The sequence below is a fragment of the Berghia stephanieae genome, chromosome 11, assembly GCF_034508935.2.
Source record: "Berghia stephanieae isolate SIO BIC M18660-M18661 chromosome 11, UCSD_Bste_1.3, whole genome shotgun sequence".
Classification (NCBI taxonomy): domain Eukaryota; kingdom Metazoa; phylum Mollusca; class Gastropoda; order Nudibranchia; family Aeolidiidae; genus Berghia; species Berghia stephanieae.
The window spans coordinates 36,179,653-36,204,652 of NC_088370.1; the positions used below are offsets into that span (position 1 = coordinate 36,179,653).

Below are 25,000 nucleotides of genomic sequence, written 5' to 3' on the forward strand. Positions count from 1 at the left end.
TGAAAACATATAAGAGTCTACTAGCAGTTGTAGAATCTTACAAGACCTGTGAATTGCTCACTGATGTGCCTCAAGAGAAAAAATAAGAATGGGAAACTAAGATCCCAATCACAGAAGAAAAAATAGCCTTAGTTGTTCATAAAGAGAAACTGTCAGAACGATGTGGGCCAGTCTGCAGTTCTCTTGATGATATATTAAAAACAAACAAAATCATATCTCAAGTATGTCATAGTCGTAGCTTCATAGGAAATCATTGCCATAGATATTACACACAAGACGTTTACGAAAAACTCACTGAAAATGTCGTTTCTAAAACATACATGTATACAAACAATAAATTAATCAGGGACAAAGCTGAAACTATAAACAAATGTTTTGATGAAATAAATGGAGCTTATTCTGAAATACATTCACTAATTTCTCACACAAAACCAGTCACAGAGACAGTAATAGAAAGTGTTAATAGCAAGATAGAGAAATATATGACAATATACCGTAATTACTTTCCTCAAAATGTACTTCCAAAACACCACATATTGGAAACCCATTGCATACCTTTTATGAAGAAATATACTTTTGGTCTAGGTCTTTTAGGAGAACAAGGAGGTGAATTGTTACATTCAACAATTTCAAAAATTGAAAAGAGAACACAATCAATGAGAACATAATCATCTCAATTAAAAACAATAATAAAAAGTAACCTCCTGCAGGTTTCTCCTGATATCATGTCGTATGTGCCCCCAAAAAAAGAAAGTTAGAGAGAAATGAAAATTTGATGAATCAAACAAAATAATACTTAAACATCTTAAAACATTTGACATATTACGTGGTTAAACTTCCTCTAAAAATAGAGCTGTTATTTGTATATTTTGAGTTATATGTTGCTTTCTCAATCCCCTTTTTTTCTCTTTTCTACTTATCCCTTTCTCCCTCCAACTATCCTCCGTTCAATAGCTACATCCTCCACCACAAATCTTTTTGTTCTTTCTCATACCTAAACAGATCCATACACATACCAACACACACTAGCAACTCCCCATCTCTAACACAAACACACACACACACACACACATATAAACACACACATGCATTGACACGCAAATTACTCAATACGCAAATTACTTAATATCTAATTTATAAATGGGTTTGGACGCATTAATGGACTCTACTAGTTTTCACAATGACTTTTAAAATAAAATGAATTCAATTCTTTGTAAACACAGAGAAAGTGCTGGGTATCTGCTTTTTAAAGAAAGTGAATATATAATATTAAAGTATGTTTGATGGCATTCTAACTATATTCTGTAATCTGGAGTTGTAATACAAGAGAGATTGCATATTGAATCCTCAAGGCCGTCGAATGTTGAATGGGAGGGTTCAAATATCAGACGGAATAGTGAAATAACCAAATTTCCGGCATATGTGAAATTTTGTGACTAATTAGAAATAGTCTTTGACTTTTAATTAGTGATTTTTTTTTAAACTTTGGTCGTTTAAATTTTTAGATAATTAAGAGTTTATTATGCATGTTTGAGTGAATTTTTTTTCAAAAATACTCTGAAAGTTAATGCTTAGTGTGAAAATTATATACATCTTATTATTAATAAAATTATATCAGAATAAAGATCATCTTCTCCTTTTTCTAAGTAATCACTTTGTATTTATAAATAACATTTTTAAAATAGTTAAAAACAGGTTTAAAAACCATAACAAAGGTTGATAATTTCAATAGTCACAAAAGGCTCTGACTGAATAGCAGAAATCGGTGAAGCGTGACAGTATGCATTGTGAGAGCAGGGGTAAAGCGGGCTGAACTAAAAGATCGCTTTTGGAACACTGTGAACTTTATTCCACAATAATGATGTAACATTATTGTTATCATCATGTAACTTTATTCCACAATAATGATGTAACATTATTGTTTTCATCATATAACTTTATTCCACAATAATGATGTAACATTATTGTTTTCATCATATAACTTTATTCCACAATAATGATGTACCATTATTGTTTTCATCATATAACTTTATTCCACAATAATGATGTAACATTATTGTTTTCATCATATAACTTTATTCCACAATAATGATGTAACATTATTGTTTTCATCATGTAACTTTATACCATAATAATGATGTAACATTATTGTTATCATCATAGAACTTTATTCCACAATAATGATGTAACATTATTGTTATCATCATGAATATTTTACTATTCTACCACCACAGCATGAATTTGCGTTAAACGATAAACCGCCATTTATTTACTTCTATGGGAATCAAACACAAAATGAAATAAAATCTAATTTTTCCCAGTGCTATCCTTTCAAACTTAGAACCGTAATCTTTTTTTTTTTTCCCCATTTTTATTAAAAATAGATTCACATATCAAGTGTAATGTAGAGAAACAAATGTGTGATGTCAAAAAACTGGTTCCAATTTCATTGGAAGTGTAAAACCACTCTTCAGGAGGACTGAATACATTCCTTGTGTAATTTATCTTCTGGTATCAGAGTGATGGCATCTTATTTTCTTGTCTAAATATAAATATATGCAGGTCGTCGTCAACAAAGATCATCCATCCTCGCTCGCTCTTTTACTTCCCATAATCCTTAGAATCTGTCTATAGCAATACAGGTTATATCACCTTTTGATTCAATATGTACCCTATTCATTATAAGTCCTTGACGGATGGATTGCATACACACTTCCACAGAATTTGAATTGGCTCATTGTTGTTATATGGAGATCTCAAAAAAAAAAAATTATATATTGTCCATTACAACAATGTTAAACTAGGCCCATGATTGCATTCGATTGTCAGACCTCCATATATTTACACGTCGGTCCTAACATGATGCTATTTTGAGGCAATGGGTCTCTTATGCAGTTATGTATGTGAGCTCACAGCCCTCTGTTCATTATTATTGTTATTATTATTGTTATTATTATTATTATTATTATTATTATTATTATTTATTGTTATTGTTATTGTTATTTATTGTTATTGTTATTTTATTATTATTATTATTATTATTATTATTATTATTATTATTATTATTATTATATTATTATTATTATTATTATTATTATTATTATTATTAATCTTCTTCTTCTTATTTTTATTATTATTATTATTAATATTTTTATTATTATTATTATTATTATTATTATTATTATTATTTATTATTATTATTATTATTATTATTATTATTATTATTATTTTATTATTATTATTATTATTATTATTATTATTATTATTATCATTATTATCATTATTATTATTATTATTATTATTATTATTATTATTATTATTATTATTATTATTATTATTATTATTATTATTAATCTTCTTCTTATTTTTATTATTATTATTATTAATATTTTTATTATTATTATTATTATTATTATTATTATTATTATTATTATTATTATTATTATTATTATTATTATTATTATTATTATTATTTTTTATTATTATTATTATTATTATTTTTATTATTATCATTATTATTATCATTATTATTATTATCATTATTATTATCATTATTATTATCATTATTATTATCATTATTATTATTATTATCATTATTATCGTGCATATTTTGATTATAACAACGATAACGCTTATTACAATCAACTCATCTTTTATTTGTATTTTTTGTTTTGTTCGCTTACTTGCTTGATAGGCATCTATCATGGGATGAATACCCATTACTTCCTATATACTTCATCAGTCATTGTTTGCATCATACCTCAAATACTTACTGCCAGTTATCTACTCTTGTTTGTCATCAACTAAAATCCAGCAAAAAAGTGTACAGAAAATATTTACCCTTTGAACCCTGGTCATTTGGGGGGGGGGGGGGGGGGGGGCTTCTCTCACCCTGGCCATTTTTTAAACAACTAGGTGATTAGTCACCTGACCATATTTCTGACCAATAGCAGATAATTCTTTTTCTTCTTCAAGTACCAAGTCTGTGCCAGACATCTCTCTGATCAGATAACCTCAAAAAACTAATATTACTCTTCTCTTTCTTTGTCACCCAGCTGTTCAAACTATTCAAATATGTTTTTCTTTGTCTACCTTTACTCTTTTTACCTTCTATCTTTCCTGTGAAGGCAAGATGTTCAGTTACATTTATGTCGAGTTAGGTGCCCTAAAAATTGCATTTGTCTTTTTTTTATTGTGCGAATTAGTCACCCTTTTAGTTTCAGCTTGCTCTAAAATGAGTTGATTGTGGCCATCATGAATTTATAAATATATGTTATGAATATGAAGAGTTTATATTAAGGAACTTACGTATGAGACACGTTGTTGTATCGAATCTTTTTGTTTCTGATGTCAGTCTCCCTTGCAGGTTGACTTTTCCTTGATACAACGAAAGGATAAACTGGAGCTGCACCAAAATTTTGTCTTTATTTTCCTCTCTGGTCTGTCTTTATGTGCTTTTCCTATTGATAAATGCATTGCAATCTTATATTCTACTCTTCTACAGTTGGAGGGGCGTGTTTTTTAGCATAGTGTGCCATAGTATGCCCTTACGCTTCTCTGTTCAATCTGGTCTACTCTCTTATTTGCCATCTCTGTCAGTCTGTTCCAAAACTCACCATCAAGGAAAAGTAGAATATCTATGGTCTTGCTGTTCTCATTGATGCGACCATCTCTGTTAGTGTCCCAAAACTCAGCATCAAGGAAAAGTAGAATATCTATGGTCTTGCTGTTCTCATTGATGCGACCATGTCTGTTCGTGTTCTAAAACTCACCATCAAGGAAAAGTAGAAAATATATGGCCTTGATGATCTCATTGATGCGACCATGTCTGTTAGTCTGTTCCAAAACTCACCATCAAGGAAAAGTAGAACATCTATGGCCTTACTGTTCTCATTGATGCGACCATGTCTGTTAGTCTGTTCCAAAACTCACCATCAAGGAAAAGTAGAACATCTATGGCCTTACTGTTCTCATTGATGCAGTCATGTATATTTTTGGGACCATAATGTTCTACCCCGAAATATAGTGTCAAGATTAGTAGGTGGCGTTGAAAAAATAATATATTTCACCTCACCATGATCAAATGTGAAGTACCTTGTGCCTTTCTTCGTTGAGGGGTGGGCGTGGCATCACCATGGCTTTGTACTCCACTATCTCTATCCTAATCTAGATCATGATTACTAACCATATCATCACTTTCAGTTTCTTCCATTCATTATAATGAATATCTGAGTTGAGATCACCATCATCAGAATCATATTCCATTTTTTTTCATTTATCTTCTTTGTCTTTCTCATAACTCTGTGATCTTTGTCCTGTCATTCATTTGGTTCAAATTTTAATGCTAAGGTGATGGATTGAAGTTGAAGGCCATTTCATTTTAAAGTCAAAAGAGATAAAGACCCCATTTGGTATTTCTCATTCTGGCACGAGAATCAGAAATACAACAATTTGATTCCAAAAATCTATGGTGGAATATTTAGCTGATGCAATCTGGATAACTGGCAGTAGAGTGTACACATCCTTTTAACTCACTCAACCCAAACACCGACTATATCCGTAGTTTACTCTGGTTACTTTTACCCCATGCCTATTTATTACATTTTTATGAAACAAATTATAGGCGTAATATCAATGCTAATGTTTTTAGATTTTTCATGTTAATGATAGTTGAATAAAACTATCTATGTAATGCTCATTTTTAATACATTTTTTCCAATTTTTAAAATTACCAAAAAAACTCTAGGATTGAGTGAATTAATGCTTACTACCAAAATGCTTTCCTAAATATGCCTAAATATTTTTTTCACATGGTCTTGTCTGCACACATGTATTTTCTTTTCTCTATTGATGTTCTTGTTTTTTTTTTTTTTATATAGATCATTGTAAGCTTTGCTGCCTTAACCCTCCCCTTACCACCCATAGGAAAATCATCACATTCGTTACGATTCAGTCAATAATTTTCTTAGTCTGATTTCATTTTGTTATAGTTACAGCCATAAAAACTGGACATTGTGTTGCAGAGCTCATTTTTCTGAACAAAATACAGAATATACTCGTTGCTAATCTGTTTGAAAAATCTATTTTTGTGTTGGGTTAGTATGGAGTTTTGGGGTAAAATTATGAAAATAGCTGGTAAGGGGAGAGTTAAAATCTTGCCAAAGTTTTGGACTGTAATCTGCCCTATTCTGTATTGTTTTACATGAATTTGTAGCAAAAAATAACAATTTGAAATTTTGAATGTAAGCTTCAATTTAATATACGAAAACAGATAAAATGGACGTTTTGGGTTTCCCCTTTATCAACAAAACAGGATGAATGAAACATTATAGACGAATGAGATAATGCGGTAGTCTTTTTTATATATTGAATTGAAGCTTACAGTCAATATCTCATTATTATTTATCTCTTCGAGCTTTGAGCTGCACCATTTACATGAGTTTGTAGCAATAATTTATAACCTTTAAATCAGTGACTGAATCAGATCCCTATATGTAGATTCTCCTTCCTTTCCGCATTGCTTGGCTTTCTTGAATCCACACGAGTTTCAAATTTGTTAATATATTTTTCATTAGTTGATTGTATGGTTAAATAAACTCTTAGATTAGGAATATTATATAACTATCCTGTTATCATTTTTTTATTTTTTTTTTTGCCTGTTGTTGATATGACATAAAACATGTTGCAAAGGTAAATAGAATTCACCTTTAATGTTTTGAAGATAAAGAATAACCTTTTTTTTTTATACTAATAATGCTGTATATTTCAATGTTACATTCATTACTCATTGCCAATGTAATAACTAACTGAATTATGTCTGTTGTGTTATTCAATACATTATTGTATTTCTTTCTTTTTTTTCTTTTGTTCTCCCCTTTATCTAATCCTCTCATACCTGGGTGGGGTTTCTGACCTCCCATAGTGGGCAGGGAAACACTGTGTCTTCTATCCCCCTGTTTCTGTTTTCCAATTGCTTTCTGTCTTTGTCTTGGAATGAGATTACTTGGTTTTTGTCCTTACCCTGGCCGGACTCCTTGGCTGGGAGGGAAACAGTCGAATGTATAGTTATAATTTTGGGAGATGATATTTTTTTTCCTTGTAAATCATCTCTCTGTTAAGTACTGTTGATTTTTTATTTTAACATATGATTTGTTAACATTTGAGTGTATTCCTCTTAGTGAGATCTTGTGCTGGTGTCTTGGTGATCTCAAACTAAGTACACTGATAGTGTGCTCTTGGAATCTACATCTGTTCCCTATATCAACCATTTCCCCTATGTTACTTTTTCCTCAGATCTTTTTAATTGTACATCTAGAATGTTTTTACTATCCCATTTTCTTCTTTTTTACTGTCGCTGATGTGACCTAAATGTGTTATGAGCGCCTTAAATCCCTTAAAAACAAACAAAAACAAGATGGACATAATAAAGTAAATGAGTTGCTTTAACCATCCCAATTAAGTGATGTGCATTGAGATTAAAATGGGGAAATGTTTATGTGACAGACATATCGTTCTATTTAAACAGCTATTCTGATAACTTGCTATTCCAGTTACTGGCTTGGACTGTAATAATAATAATAATAATGATGATGATGATGATGATGATGATGATGATGATGATAATAGTAATAATAATAATGATGATGATGATGATGATGATGATGATGATGATGATGACAGTAATGATAATAATAATTTAGATGATGATGATGATGATGATGATGATGATGATGATGATGATGATGATGATGATAATAGTAATAATAATGATGATGATGATGATGATGATGATGATAATAATGATAATAATAATAATAATAATAATAATAATAATAATAATAATGATGATGAAGATGACAGCTGTAATAATAATGATAATTATAATAATAACAACAATAATAATAATAATAATAATAATAATAATAATAATAATAATAATAATAATAATAATAATGATGATGAAGATGACAGCTGTAATAATAATGATAATTATAATAATAACAACAATAATAATAATAATAATAATAATAATAATATAATAATAATAATAATAATAATAATAATAATAATAATAATAATAATAATGATAATAATAATAACAAATAAATAAATAGATCATGACAATTCCTGTTGGATTCAAATTGCTCTTTATTTGAAGTTAACACACCTTTCTATTGGTACAATCAAATCCTAGATGTTATTCATTGCACAGAGAACACACACACACACACACACAGAGAGAGAGAGAGAGAGAGAGAGAGAGAGAGAGAGAGAGAGAGAGAGAGAGAGAGAGAGTGTACATACATCATTACTCTTATTAAATTGCTTCCCATTATTGTATATTTTCACCCCCTATCCAGCATTGCCGTAATGTTGCCATCATGAATATCGGAGCTCCAGCCTGTGGCATGAACGCCGCCGTACGCTCCTTTGTCCGAATCAGTCTGACCAAAGGATTCAACGTCCTGGGCATCCACGACAGTTTTGACGGGCTGATCAGTGGTCATGTGACTAAAATGTCCTGGCTGGAGGTCAGCGGTTGGATTGGAAAGGGGGGATCACTCTTGGGAACCAGAAAGTAAGTTACTGGATTGACATTCATTAGAATTTAAATATTTATACCTTGTTTATGAAATAAAATTGTGTCATTGTTTCCTTGAGTGACAGGCAATTTTCCATCCAATGGCGAGCAAAGGGATAGGGTTGGTGTCTATAACTCCAATTTATCTTAAAAATAAGTTGATGATATGTGTTGAGGAAGATGAAACAATGTCAGAACTTTGTACAATATTTGTTCCTAAACAGGAATCCAATGAAGTTCTTTTAGCAGAGGTAACGCTGGATGTTTCTTGCTGCACTTAAGGACTAATCTTGCAGCATTGTTGTGAATTCTTTGTAGCCTGAGTATTCTCTCGTTGGTGAGGTTCAAAAAGAGAGAGTTACAATAGAATAAAATGTCGTTATTACCCGTAAGCATCAGATTTTGGCACACTCAGAATTTGGTTGCTCTTTGGCCTTTCCCCTCCTGATAGTTTGCTACAATCGAGCGAGTACAGTATTTATTATTATTATTAGCAATATTGAGATTTAAAATATGATATAAAAATAGAGCCTCAATTACAGTAAAGTGCTGTAAGGGTAAAGGAGAAGAATGATAATATTGGTATAGATTTATAGTGCGCCAAACATCCCTTCATCTGGAGGGCTCTGGGCGCATAACATAGATTTAGCCCTAACACAGTATATGAACAACGCTAACTATACACATAATCAAAAGAAAGCCTGTCGGAATAAGAATGTATTTAATCGGCTCTTGAAATCCTCTAGTGAAGACGAAGAACGTATCTCAAGTAGTGGCAAATTCCACAACCTTGGGCCAGGATGCTGAAAGGCACTTTCACCAGCCTTCACTCGACAGCGGGGTGTTTTCAATTTGAAGTCGTTCGTTGATCGAAGCGATTGCTGTGGGATATACCGTTCAATGAGGCTTGAGAGAAATGTTGGTGATGAGACTTCCAAGAGGAATAAGAATCTCACATTGTCAGAAACAGTGTGGAAGCAACCCTAGTTAGTTATAAGGCCTTTTTTTTCTTATCCCCCCCCCTCCCCCCCACCCATGGATTAAAAAAAAATATATATGTATATATATATGTGTTTCCCTGTTTGTATGTATTGTGTTTGTAAGTGATTGAGTTTGTGGTATTCAGTCATTTTAAGCAGCTAAGTGATCTTTAATTTTTGCAAGTAAAAAAAAAATTGAGCTTTTATATAGCGCCATATCTACTTAAAAAGTGCTTTACAAGGGGTCCCTGGACAACAGCAACACTTAACATGTAGGATAGGACATGATATGATGCCTGTTAGGTGCTACAATTTTTTTCTGACAGAGACAACGCTGTTTACAGCCAGGTACTCATTTTACATCTGAGTATGGTGAGAAAATGTGAGTAAAGAGCCGTTTCCAAGGACTCAACTATGCATCGACCAAGGCTCGAATCCAGGACCTTCCGATCCGAAAGCGGGTGTCATACCACAAGACCACCTAGTCGCACACAAGTAGCGTTAGCTTTAAAAAGATGAATAATCTAGAAGAAAAAAAAAAAAAAGAAATATTCCATAATGTCCTCTTCCTCTCCCTGCACTGCAGCAGACGCCTGGGTTATTCCATTCTTCCCTTGGAAAAGACCCAAAAGACAAATTTCCCCATGGGGATAAATAAAGGGAATTATATTATATATAATTATATTTTTCATATTCTCCCCACCTAACCCTTCTCTCTCCTTCTTGTCCACACATTTCCTCTCCCCAGGCAACTGGCCTCTGACATTGGGATTGGTAAAATTGCCCTCAAGTTGCGAGAACACAAGATTGAGGGTCTCATGATTGTTGGAGGGTTTGAAGTGAGTTTGGAAAGGATTTATCATTTCATTATCATCATCATCAACACATAGTTGTTAACATTGTCACTATCATCACCATCAATAGCCTTCTCTCTCTCTTTATCTCTCTCTCTCTCTCTCCCTCTCTCCTCTCTCTCTCCCTCTCTCCTCTCTCTCTCCCTCTCTCTCCTCCCCCTCTCTTTCTCTCTCTCTCCTCTCTCTCTCTCTCTTTCTATCTCTCTCCTCTTTCTTTCTCTCTCTCTCTCTCTCTATCTCTCTCTCTCCCCCCTCTCTCTCTCTTTCTCTATCTCTCTCTCTCTCTCTCTCTCCTTCTCTCTCTCCCTCCCTCTCTCTCTCTCTCTCTCTCTCTCTCTCTCTCTCTCTCTCCCCATCTCTCCATCTCTCTCCATTGCCAGTAGCATTGTGATTGGTCGTATGCAATCCAGTCTTTCTCTCACTCAAGACACAAATGCTGATACGATTTAAGGATTATCAAAATAACTGTCTTAAAGGTGATAATTATCAACAAAATATTTCCGCACGTATCTCTCTCTCTCTCTCTCTCTCTCTCTCTCTCTCTCTCTCTCTCTCTATGTATATATATATATATATATATATATATATATGGGGTATAGGCTGTTTAGTTGGCAGAGAATATGCTTCACAAGCTTAGAGAATGATATCAACCCAGTTTGAACTTTTAACAAAATTTCCTGACCCCTTCCTGTGCCCACTCAAGATCGATCCCAGGTCAAGATTTTTTGGACCCCCCCCCCTCCCCCCTCTTTCCAGCCAGCAGTAGCTGGATCCGTTATATCTGGTGGAAAATACTTTGCGATAGACTAGTGTCCTATATAAGGGGTAGCAAGCAATTACTATTGTCCATTTAGTGATATAGAAACCATAGGCTCTGAAGGACTTCTTTTTTTGTATCTATTTATCTATATATATATATATATATATATATTATATATATATATATATATATATATATATATATATATATATATATATATATAAAAAATAGATAAATAGTTGGTATACTAATCCATGACTACATTTGTGTACTTTCAGTCATACCACAGCGCTTTACAGCTATCAGAGGCTAGAGAAGATTTCCCATCCCTGTGTATTCCCATCGTGGTTGTCCCATGCACTATTAGCAATAACATGCCTGGCTCTGACTTCTCTATTGGTGCTGACACGGCTCTCAACGAAATCACTGATGTGAGTAGATCATATCGATGGCCTCAGAGGTTAACCGTTCAACTTTTACTTGAAAAAACCCCCCCAAAAAAAACAAAACTTGAGCTTTTATATAGCGTAATATCCACTAAACGTGCTCAAAGCGCTTTACATGGGGTCCCTGACCAACAGCAACATGGAACATGTAGATCGAGACATGACGCCTGTTAGGTAATATTACAATTTTTTTCCGACAGAGACAACGCTGTTAACGGCCAGGTACTCATTTTACACCGGAGTACAGTGAGAAAATGTGAGTAAAGTGTCTTTCCAAGGACTAAACTATGCGCTGAGTGAGGCTCGAACCCAGGACCTTCCGATCCGAAAGCGAGTGTCATACCACAAGACCACATAGCAGCACCCGGAAAACTCAGTTGTGCTGGGGTATTTTAAAATCTACTGGTGATATAAAACAGATTCTCCACATGTCAGAATAAAGCATTTCAGTGGGGAGTTGTGCCCAATAATTTACAGTCATGAGGCCTTGATTGGATGAAGAATTGGATTCAATAGTCTGATGTCACGTCCGCCCAGCAACCAGCAGCTTGGTTCTAAACAAAGAAAATCGGTACTTTTTATTCTTCATGCTGGCTAGAACTTTTTCATTTGTCATGTGATCAGAATGTATAAAAGTCAAAACAGGATCAGATTTATAATGCTTTTCTCCTCTGGATACACTTTTATGCTCGTCGGAGAAATATTTTATAAGGGCGTGCACCATTGTTCCCACAGTTTAGAACCAGTTAATAAGTTACCATGCGTCATTACGAGGGAAGTGACGTCACGACTGTTGAAGCCTATTGACCCAAAATGGTAACTAAAACACTGCATTCCTGGAGTTGAATCGATTGTTTACAACTGAGCCTTTTGCTATAAAGTTTAAATTGTCTTATGTGCAATGCTGCGTAATGAAAGAGCTTTACATCATTTGAAAGAATAATATTGTTCTCAATGACAGGTCATCACTGCAATCCATATTTTTGTGTACCCCAGACACACACACGTTTGAGATGTGGTATAGTAAATGTAGTAAATATTTTGTGCGGCTATGTGGTTTTGTGGTATGACACTCGCTTTTGGATCGGATTGTCCTGAGTTCGAGCCTAGCTTGGCGCATAGTTGAGTCTTTGGAAAAGGCTCTTTACTCAATTTCTCTCACCGTACTCAGTTGTAAAATGAGTACCTGGTCGTTAACAGCGTTGTCTCTGTCTGAAAAAAAAAAATTGTAATATTGCCCGCCTTACAGGGATCATGTCTCACCATACATGTTAAGTGTTGCTGTTGACAAGGGACCCCTTGTAAGCGCTTTGAGCACGTTTAGTGGATATTGCGCTATATAAAGGCTCAAAAAAACTCAAAATGTCAACTAATCAGAATCAGGGATCAGAGATTGTGTTAGAGACAGAGTTATTCCTAGATTGAATGAAGATGCATGTCATACTTTCATTTTTGCTAACCAATCAAAATGCTTATTTTTTTATTTCTTTCAAAATTGACTTTTAATTTGTCAACAGTCTAATTAACCCTCTCCATTTTTAGAATTTCCCCCGAAAATTCACACCCACCCTACTCAAAAATAGACTTTTCTCACTCAAACAAAAAAGTAACCAGTGCATTCTATACAGAATGTTATTCAGTAAAATGATGTCTATAACACAGTGTTTAGTATTTATAGCTGTAATCAAAGCAGTTCTTTACATTTTGTGATGTAAAAGATAAATCATAATGAGAAAATTGTTGGTTGCATCGTAACGAATGTGACGATTTTCCTATGGGTGGTGAGGATAGGGTTAAAGACTCCTAGATGTCATTGTCATAGGCTTTGACCTCACAAAACACGATGACATGTAGAGTTGTGTCAAAATGATCAATTACACAGGGAAAGTTCCACCATAACCTGTACAATAGTAAGTATTTACACATGGTTTCATTGTGTTTATTTATTCACTATCAAATTTGTGTGTGTGTTTGTGGGTGGGGGGGGGGGGGGGGGGGGGTTGATTTTTATAACTTTGTCTTTTAAAATAATGTTTCTCCTTTTTTTTTTTGTTCAGATTTGTGATCGCATAAAGCAGTCAGCAACGGGTACAAAACGTCGTGTATTCGTGGCTGAGACCATGGGAGGCTACTGTGGCTATTTGGCCACATTGGCCGGACTGGCCAGTGGTGCTGATGCTGCCTATATCTATGAGGAGTCTTTCAATGTCATTGACTTAAAGGTTGGTTACATACAAGCTTAGATGCTGGTTGAGGGAAAGCGTGTGTGTTTCACTCTCCTTATCATAGACAGAATGATAGTCATCAAAATGATCAACACAGTTGCAGTGAAAACGTATAACCAAAAATAGTTTTAACTGAAAATGATATCCTTCAAAACTCTAAGACCCATTGGGTTGGGGTTTAAACAGAGAGTAACAATGGCCTGCTACCCTTTGGACAGGATGTTAGTCTATCGCAAAGCACTTACCACGAGATCAAACAAACCGAATCATTATTTGGTTGGAAAAATTCTAGGCTTCACCTTGGATCTACTGAGGCCAGTGCTTGGCCACTGAGAATATTAACCTCCAACTCAATACAAGATTAGGCAGATAAAACGAGGTGTATTTGAGGTGTTGCTTTTTTAATCTTGTAGTTGTTAACAACTATCAATAATCTGAAATAGTATATCTCTCCATAGACTAGAGGTGTCTGAATGAGTCGATAAAATGGAGAGGAAGATAAAGGGGTAAATGTGACTCATGAATAAGGGATTAACACAAAACAAACGACGTTTTGGCCTTTGGCCGTTTTGGCCTTTGGCCGTTTTCAAGTAAACAGAAATATATATATATATAATTGAATATTTATATATACATTAGATTGTCATAATTGTATAGGTAAAAAAGTGTGTGTGTGTGTGTGTGTGTGTGTGTGTGTGTGTGTGTGTGTGTGAAGGGAAGAGAGAGAGAGAGAGAGAGAGAGAGAGAGAGAGAGAGAGTAATGAGATCAAAGCTATAATATATATCTCAAGATTAAGGCCGAAACGTCGTTTGTTTTGTGTTGTTCCCTTATTTATGAGTCACATTTACCCCTTTATCTTTATGTCCATTTTATTTCCATAACACTGTCCAATTGAAATCATTTGTTTTTATTTTAACTCCTATTTACATGATGTATTTTTCATTTTCTCTGTCTTTTTTAATGTGATTCTCATGTGCCTGACATTTTTTATACACACTACTGACGTGTAGAAAAAAAAATCAATAGGTAAATATTATTGTGTGTAACTATTACTGCAAAGCTTGTAACCTTTCACTTTATGATATGAAAAAGGCACTTCATAAAAGTAAGTTAACTTAACAGTTTTAAATAGATGAATCAATATTTTATTTACTCTGGTTTTGGTTTATTTTTATAGCTAAAGAATAGTCTGAGTTGGTTACAATAGTTAAATTTGTGACCTGCGTACGTCACTCTCTTTCATCCTTATTTTTCTACCATTCCAGAATGACGTGGAACATTTGAAGGACAAAATTCTCAATGCCGGAGTACAGCGAGGATTGGTGCTAAGGTTTGTTTTTATGTCGTTGTAGGAGAAGACATCATCTTTGTGCGGCTATGTGGTTTATAGTGGTATGACACTCGTATTTCAGACCGGAAGGTCCTGGGTTCAATCAATCACCTTACCATTAAAATCTGAACCAAATGAATGACAGGACAAAGAGTACTACAGAGTTATGAGAAAGACAAATGAAAAAATTGAGAGAGAGGAAAGAAGTAAAGAACATGAAATAATATCAGAAATGTGTGCGGCTATGATGTAGTCTTGTGCTATGACACTCGGATTGGAAGGTCCTGGATTCGAGCCTTGCTCGGCGCATAGTGGAGTCCTTGGAAAAGACTCTTTACTCACATTCTCTCACTGTACTCAGGTGTTAAACGAGTACCTGGCCGTTAACAGCAATGTCTCTGTCTGAAAAAATTGTAATATTGCCTAACAGGCGTCATATCCCGTCCTACATGTTACGTGTTGCTGTTGGCCAGGGACCCTTGTAAAGCACTTTTAGCATGTTTAGTGGATATTGCTCTATATAAATGCTCTATTTGAAAAAAAAATAATTTAGTTGATGTTTTAGAATATTGTCTCTAAAGGATTTTTTTTTGTGTGAATGAAATCATCGAAGTGTTTCCCGCTTTGGCAATGATGATTTCCCAACATCTTTGTGGGACTTTGGTTTCAGACTGGCTCTTTGAGTTAACTGGTTCTCTTTGTTTTCCTTATTCTTTGACACCTTCGAATGTAAAGTGTCTAGATTCAAATTTTATTTTTAAAAAACTGATACAGTCACCGGCTTGCTCATGTGGTGAAGAGGAAGGTGCTGACTGGGTGGGAGGTACTTGCTGTGTCTTCTATCCCCCTGTACCTGTTTTTCAATTGTTTTCTGTCTGTGTTTTGGAATGAGATTACTTGGGTTTTGTCCTGGCCCTGGTCGGATACCCTAGTTGGAAGGGAAACAGTCAAATGTATAGTTAGAGTTTTGGGAGATGATTTTTTTGGTCTTGTAAATTATCTCTCTGTTATGCACTGTATAATGTTTTGTTTACGTATTATATATGATTTGTAAACATTTGAGTGTATTCCTCTTAGTGGGATCCTGTGTTTGTGTCTGGGTGAAACTTTTAGGTGATCTCAAACTAAGTACTTTGACAGTGTGCTCTTGGAATCTACATCTGTTTCCTATTTGAACCAATTCCCCTTTGTCTTACCTTTTCTTGGGTGGTTTAATTGTAATGCTAGAACTTTTTACTATCCCATTTTCTTCCTTTTTACTGGTGCTGATATGACCTAAATGTGTTGCAAGTGCCGTAAAACCCTTAAAAACAAAAAAAAGGAAGATGCAGGGCATATATGGCAGCGATGCAGATGATATTTATCCCATAGAGAAGAAATATGGCTCTCTGCAACTTCTCTAAATACAAAACATTTCGGCCTGCTGGAAGAATTCAAAAAGACGAGTGCCTTCATCTTTGAAATGGGACTCCAGATATAATGGGCATACGAGAAGAAAGACCTCGTTGGGCCAGCACTGTTCAAAATTGACACAAATCAGTCATGTGTGCTTATATATCTTGAATGTTTTTATGTTTTCAATTTCCTTTATGATATTCTACATACTATTCTGATTGCTGAAGTTTCATGAAAAAGGCTGTATTTGTTTGCAGCGTGGCTCAGTGGAGCGGTCTTTGCTTCGCACTCGAATGGTACCGAGTTCGATCACCCGCCGCTGCGCTGTGTGGCGTTGAGCAAGTCACCTCACTCTAGCTCAATTTGCGTCGCTGCACTGCGGCTGATGCCTGGGTTATTCCAGACTTCTCTTTGAATAGACCCAAGAAACAAATATCCACTTTGAGATGAATAAAGGGAATTTAATTTTATAAATTTTATTTATATCTGTACTTGCAAATAGCCTTGTAATATAAGAGGTTATGTAATGTGCGTGGTTGTTTTATTTTGGATATTTGTATCTCCCAATTGTTTTATTTATTTATTTCTATAAATTTTTCTTACCCTAGGAATGAGAAAGCCAATCAGAATTATGACACTGATTTCATCAGTCGTCTGTTTTCTGAGGAGGGCCGGCCAGTGTTCACCACTCGAACCAATGTGCTGGGCCACATGCAGCAGGGAGGATGGCCGTCTCCATTCGACAGGAACTACGCCACCAAGATGGCCGCTAAAGGTGTTGAATGGATCACAGAACGCATTGAATCAAATCAAACAGACGATGGTGGGTGTTTTGTGGATTTCCACTTAATCAAACAAAAATTTCATTCTTAACGTCTTGTTATTTGTTCCTCTATTGTAGTTGAATTTTACATTCCCCCCCACCCTTTCATTTGATAAATCTCATCTCTTTGCAGCACAGGAAGATTGTGACGAAGGCACACAGTTTCCATTAGAGTAAATCATTAAAATGTGAAGTCTCAGTCAGCATCTTTTTGTGTTTCTGACAAACAATTCGACACAAATTCAAAATTCTTCCAAAATTAAGATTCATTGAAATTTTTAAATGTCCCCCTAAATCACTTTTGTAAATATGGTACAAGGCAAGATTTATATTTCAATTCTTTTACAAAAATTCAAGTGTCGGGTTTTCCTCGGCAAAATTGAAAATTCATTAATTCTTTGTTATTTACACTTTCACAAAGCCTTCGTAAAATTATTTTTTTGCTTTCCAACCTGTCGTGATCCCAAAGGTAGCCAACTTTAACCGAGTTGCTGAGCGATAAATTTCACTGTTTTGTCTAATCCAAAATTGACCACATTTACATGGTGGAAAGTAAAATTATGAAAAAGAAAATGCAAAATTTTAGGAGTGCTTGTACTTAATTATTTGGGTGTGGAAAGCCTATGCCTATGCTAATAATAATACACTATAGCTGGAATTACCGTTTTAAAGTCATCACATTAAATGACTTGCTTATTTGGGATTTCTTCTATTTCTACAAGGCACTAAAGTAATAATAGTAATACATTGTATTTCCTGTCTTATACTGCATTGCATTTATTTTTACAATCATGTCTGTGGTTTGTCGAACATTTTCAATCAATTTTTGTACAGCTTTTTTACAGGTTGATTAGACACTATTAATTCCCATGATTTACACCATTATTTTCTTTACTAATATGTCGTAGATTTTTTAGATGTACTGTTAGTTGGCAATCTTGAAAATTCATTCTTTCTTAGTTGTTTACTTAGACACTATTCCCCATGATTTACACTATTATTTTCTTTACTAATATGTTGTAGGTCTTTTAGATGTACTGTTAGTTGGCAATTTTGAAAATTCATTCATCGTTGGATATTCCCATGACTAATATGTTGTAGATTTTTTAGATGTACTGTTAGTTATTGTAAGTTTGTACACAGCATGCGTTGACATTGTTGAACGAATTGTCCACTCTGCTTCCCTTTCACCTCATCCCATCCCAGCTCCTGATGGAAACCGTGAGAGATGTGAACGCACATCTATAGGAAAGAAGTTCATCATAATTAATCAAGGTTTTAAAAACCCTTAATGACAAATCGAACATTTCACAATTCAAGATAAACCATGGGGTCCGAGGATGTTGATTCTAACGAAAAGTTGAAGATTGTTATCAGCAAAATGTTACAGTGAATGACATAATCAGTCGGAGGGTGAAAAGGTTTGAACTGAGATATTGCCATGTTTAGTTAGAAGGTCAATTTTTAAATCAAAAATGAATTCTTGTCATAAATGATTAAATCAACCATTTTTGTTCATCTTCGGGAAATACCAAAACTTAATTTCAATTCTAAATTCTCTTTTACAGCTAGTCAAGTTGAAAAAGTATGAAATTTGAGAAAAGTTGCTGGATACCTTTCCCTTACATCTGGCTATAAATTCATGAAAAACACCCGATTTAATTCAAATGAAGATTAAAATATTCTAGGGAGCATATTCTTTCAGAAAATGCAAAAAAAAAAAAATGCAAATCCAAAATGTTCACTTTCCGACTGATTATGTCATGAACTGACACAAAGTATCAGCTCCTGCCTGAGGAATGAGAAAACTTGGATGAATCTCAATTTAGTTGTCAATTTTCTTTTATCCAAGGCCTGTCTGTGTTATAATGGTGCTGTTACTATTCCTGAGTTATTTCTTTTAATAAATCCATGTAAATGAGGATTTCTAAAGTGTAACTGAATCTGTATTCTTTGAACCAAGTTCGATTGCATCCTAATTTCTAAAAGTTGTAAAAGTCAGGATAACATAAGCCGACCTCAGAAGAATAACAATGAAAGTTGCTGGTTTTTAATCTTTAAGTATTGAAAATGTTTGGATGGAGTTAAATAGACAAGGGAGAATGAACGTGTAAATTAGAATCGAATGCATTATAAAATTTACCCATATCAGCCCATCCCATTTGTTTTTGATCCTCTTTGGATATTTTCGGTTCTTTCATTACGTTTGTCACACTTTTATGGTTTTTAATTTTGTATCGCTTTATCCTCTATCGTCCCCGATTGGTAAACTTTAATGATCTTAATTTTGTATTCTTTCACTCTCCATCTTCCCTGATTCTAATTTTAATTTCTGTATTATTTCACTCTCTATCGTCTAATTCGATCCCGTCTTGATGGTTGATACTTGCTGCTCCCACACACTTTTCTGACATTTTTACACCCTGGTTGTTTTTTTTGTTTTTTTTTTTTCATGACATGTTTTTCTCATTAATTCTTCTTCACGATCCATAAAACCAAATTAAACGGTTGTCCATTAGGGCCAGCGTAGCTTAGTGGTACGGTCTTTGCTTCGTACTCAAAAGGTACCAAGTTCGATCACCTGCCGCTCCGTTGTGTGGCCTTGAGCAAGTCATCTCGCCCTAGCTCAATTTGCGGCGCTGCACTGCGGCTGACGCCTGGGTTATTCCAGTCTTCCCTTGGAATAAACACTGAAGACAAATTTCTCCCTATGGGATGAATAAAGGGAATTTTTATTTCTTTTTATTATTTTATATCATGTAATATCGTCGTCACCTTACAGACGGTAAACCACTGGATGGTATCCAAGCAAATAGTAAGTTTCGCTTTTGGTTGTTTTTTTTTTTTTGTTTTTTTTTTTTTTCTTTCATTTTTCATTAACTCAGGTGAAAAGGTTTTCTAACTTTTTTTCTTTTTGCACATTTTGTCAATTTTAACTTTGAAATTCTTCATTTTTTTGTTTGCTTTTTAAAACTGTTTCTGTCCTCATCAACCCACAATAACCCCTAACAAAATAATCCAACTTTTATATTTTTGTATCATGAAAATGTTGCTACGTGAAGTAAATAACAATTTCTATTTGATTTACAATGACAGATGATGTGAACATTTCGGATTTTCCCTTTGTCAACAAAACTCGATGAATGACACACTAAAGATGAATTTTGTGCTTTGTTACTGTTAAATATTTTAAAATCATAAACTCAATTTTCACCGTCTCGTTCACCTCTATTGTCTATTCAATCAATGGCAATGAAGTGGAGATAAACCGATCCCAACCAACACAGCTGTGAAGTACTAACTACTTTTTTGTAATATGAAACAAACCTTAAGAAAACCTTTGACCCTAAAACGCTTCATTCACCTCTATTGTCTATTCAGTCAATGGCAATGAAGTGGAGATAAACCGATCCCAACCAACACAGCTGTGAAGTACTAACTACTTTTTTGTAATATGAAACAAACCTTAAGAAGACTTTTGAAGCCTAAAATACCTCATTATGAGTTGAAACAATTAAATGACTTTTGAGGAGCGTTGAACTTTGAGATATTAACAAAATTGAATTTAAGGGGTAAAATAAAAAAAATAAAAAAGAACACAAAACTAGTAAGGAACAGTCAAAAGCCACATTCAGTCAATGCTTAAAAATGATTTAACCAGACATATTCTCCATAAAGACTGGAATGGAATTCAGGAGGTCCTATCATATCTTATATGGATAAATGTCATACTACATGGTTTACCCTGACAAAGCTTTATAAGTCTGTCATCTGCATTTTTTGCGGCCGCAAATATCAGGGCGATCCGCAAATTTTGGCAAATTTCCCAAAATTGGCAAATTTAGGCAAATTTTGGCAAATTCCCAAAATTGGCAAATCGTGGCAAATTTTGGGGAAATTGGCAAATCGCCTGGCAAATTTTGGGGAAAAAAAGAAGCGAAAACAAAATAACGAGAAAAAAAAGTGCGAAACTTGAGAAATGTTGCAGATTTGCCTGGGTCCAAACCAAGGGAAGCTACTCTCTACGGATAATGATCCTTTAAAATCTTTGTAACAACGCTATTGTGTAAATTAATAAATGTAGCCTCCTTAAATGTAATAAATTGTCTTTTATATATATATTTTTTTCTGTATCGTGTGTTAATTTTTACTGAAACGCTTAGTTCTCCTCGGCAAACTTTTTGGCAAGCTTTGGTCTTTTTGGCAAATCTATTGGCAAATTTTGGTGGTTGTTTTGGCAAATTTTAGGTCCAAATTTGGAAAAAAAATGCAGATGAAAGATAAGACCCCTTGTTCCATCTCTCTGGACTCTCTGTGATACTAGGCTGCTAGAAGCTGTGGACTGTAAAGAGTAATAATAAACAATGAATATGACAGCTTCAAAAAATGGAACAAAATACCAAACACGGATCGTTTCGGGCTCAAAACCCTTCTTCAGTCAACAACAAAAAGCAATATAGACATAAATACATAACTAAATTCCAGATAGACGACAGAGATATTTTTTAGGTCCTCTCTGTAGAAAAATCTTGGCAAGTAAACTCTCTGTGTCATCAGGCTAAGGTATTTTGACCTCCCATGATGGACGGAGAGTTCACTTTCCCCCTATATCTGTTTTCCTTTTCCAGGTTGCTCTCTGTCTTTATCTTAGAATGAGATTACTCGGCTTTGTCCTGGCCCTGGTACTGGTCGGAGTCCTTGGCTGAGAGGAAAAGTCAAATGTATATTGTTTGTAGACGGAGAATTTTTCTTATAAATCATCTCTCTGTTTTGTACGCTTGTATCTTAGTGATTTGAATTTGATATTTTGGAAGCATTTGAGTCTTTAAAAAGAAGTAAAGGGGGGAAAAATCCCCAACCAAAATTTAGAAAAAAACAAACAGGGAAATAAAAGTATGAAATATAAATCAAAAGGCAGTTTTTGATTTATAGCAAGAGTAATTAGCATGGGAAACTTCCTGTAAAATGTAAGTAACATATAATACATGCATTTTTCATTATTGTTGCTTTCAGCAATTCATTCAAAAATAGATTTACATCCATATTACAAACTATCTACACACCCGTAACTAATTTGTTGTCACAGAATTCATGAAATGAGTTGGAGTCTATTCATTTTTACATTGAATCCGATAACAATTAACTTTTTGTTCTTTGAAATGAAAGATTTGCTTTCACAAGTTACCCTATGCAGAGTTGCTGTATCAGTCGGGGTATGGGGTTCAAATCCTCATCGCCGCCAAGTTTTTATTCTCTATTGTCTTCTGGCACCTTTCAACTCACTTCATTTCTTGCTGTTATGATAATTTATCAACATAAGTACCTGGTCCACTCACTTTATTGAATTACCAAGACAGCAATAAATGTGGTGAAATCAGACCTCCTCATTAACCCACTCAACCCTAACACCGACTATATCCATAGTTTACCCAGGTTAATTTTACCCCATGCCTATGCATTACATTTTTTCTGAGACAAATTATAGGCGTAGTATCAAAGCTAATGTTTTTTGTTTTTACATGTTAATGATAGTTGAATAAAACTATGTACATGCTCATTTTTAATACATTTTTTTCCAATTTTGAAAAGTAGCAAAAATCTCTAGGATTGATTGAGTTAAAGGGTTATTCTGCTTAAAATTTTAAAGTATGGCAACAAATATAAGATAGGGGATTGTGTACAAAGACTTCGTGCAACCAAAAACCCACACCGCATTGTTAACATTTCATGCATGGTTCCTTCTTCAAACTTTGTCTTTTGTTCCATGAGTCTGGTACACCAGGATGAGGGTCCTAGACTTCCATTTGGGGGTCACAGAGGTCATTTCCTGTGCCTTCTGTCTTCCTATATCCATTTTGTCTTCCATTATGGCTTTATGTCTTTGCTCTGGAATGAGACTTTGGTTATTCCTGGGCCCTGCATGAGATCTTTTTGCCTGTGAGGGAGAAAGTAGGATTATTTGTATTTTTGTGAATAAAATTCTTTTTTTTTTCCTCTTTAAAAGCATTAAAAAAAAAAATTTGGGGGAGATGGGTAAATATGTATAAATGTTAGTATTTTATTGTGCCCCCCCCCCCCCCCCCCCCCCCCCCCCTGATGGGATCCAATGCTTAGTGTTTTGGTGTCCTTTTAAATAAACTTATACTTATACAAGGTTGGTTCGATTTTGGGATTTTGGAATCTGCGTCCATTCCCTTTTTGGATTAGTCGTATTTGTTCTTGGTTTTTTTTTCTTTTAGATATTTTTAATTGCAGTCCTGTAATCTTTTAACATTCTCATTATCTTTTTTTTTAATTTGTGCTGAAGTGACCTTAAATGTTAAAAGCATAATAAAATCATCATAAAATCCCTAAAATCAAACTCTCAAATTTGCATGATATAAAAGAGCTACCACAAAAACAAATTAACGAGCTCTTACCATTTTTCAAATCTCTTACAATCTTTTATTGGCCATCTTTTTAAAAAAAAAATTTTTCCGGGAAATGCGTACCCAAGATAATTTAATTCATAAGTTAAGGGATAATTTGCCTTTTATTCTTGGTAATGTCTGCATTTTTACTTTCATTCACTACAAATTCTATTTTCTCAAAACTTCAACCAAGGTTCCATCTTGAGGACAGCATGTTTCAAATTATTCTCGCTTCTTTTGCTTCAAACTCTAATGACTAATTCCTCAAAACATTGACCAAGATTTCAGCTTGAAACAATTCTTGTTTGGTCAAGGAATGAAACGACCTTTGGCAACTAAAGGTCCACTCCGGATAATTGCAACACCTTGGGATCAGCGAAAATGTTGCAATTAACCCATACGACAAAGCCCTGCCCTCTTTTGATTCTAATAGAGTGGTGACACACTACTGTAGCGCATTAAATCTTGCTCACCCTCGATTCCTCAACATGTCATGACTTCATCCATGATGAAATTTAATCATGATATTTTGTTTGATTGATTTCTTGAATTTACCACTGAGGGCGAAAATTTGTTGCGATTAACCAAAGTTTGTTGCAGTTAACCAGTGACTTTTATATAGAATTAATTCAGTTTCTTGAGAAATGTTGCGATTAACCAAAAGTTGCGATTTACAGAATTGCGATTATCCAGAGTGGACTGTATTACAATTACAAATTTCTGACAACGTGTTACAACAAGTGATTCTTGTTAGGTATGTCCTTATATGTGCTTCAGTTCCTTACAGCAACATTAATTTTCAACTACAAACCTTGAACTTGAAGACAGCATGTTTTAAATGATTCTTACTATGGCATTGTATTTTACTTCAATATCCTCCCAGGCTCTGTAGCGTTCATTTTCAAATGACTTTTTCTGTTACAATGGCACCTGAGTGTAATAATGATGGTGGGACCAGTCTAAAATTAAAATCCCTGTTATAACCGAGTTCTGTAATAGCCAAATTTCAAGGGAAATAACTCAAATTGCCTAATCACCATCCCACCCCCCCCCCCTTCTCTCTCTGTCTCTCTGTCTCTCTCTCTCTCTCTCTCTCTCTCTCTCTCTCTCTCACTCTCTCTCTCTCTCTCACTTTCTAGGGTTTTTTAGGTGCTTTCAGATGTCGTTTGTTCAAGCAGCCAACACCATTTGAAAG

At 34.3% G+C, this 25,000-nt stretch overlaps 1 protein-coding gene across 4 annotated transcripts in view; it reads left to right on the forward strand.

Moving 5' to 3' along the window:
- Nucleotides 1–25,000, forward strand: part of LOC144956747 (ATP-dependent 6-phosphofructokinase-like) — a 58,481-nt gene that overhangs the window by 25,349 nt on the left and 8,132 nt on the right. For 2 of the 4 annotated variants that reach the window (XM_078887427.1, XM_078887428.1), the window contains 7 exons: nucleotides 8,361–8,578; nucleotides 10,310–10,400; nucleotides 11,454–11,606; nucleotides 13,679–13,843; nucleotides 15,113–15,177; nucleotides 17,181–17,395; nucleotides 20,178–20,210. In XM_078887427.1, coding sequence (XP_078743553.1) covers nucleotides 8,361–8,578; nucleotides 10,310–10,400; nucleotides 11,454–11,606; nucleotides 13,679–13,843; nucleotides 15,113–15,177; nucleotides 17,181–17,395; nucleotides 20,178–20,210 — 940 coding nt within the window. The remainder of the gene's footprint in view (nucleotides 1–8,360; nucleotides 8,579–10,309; nucleotides 10,401–11,453; nucleotides 11,607–13,678; nucleotides 13,844–15,112; nucleotides 15,178–17,180; nucleotides 17,396–20,177; nucleotides 20,211–25,000) is intronic. The other 2 variants (XM_078887429.1, XM_078887430.1) reach the window with 1 other exon arrangement.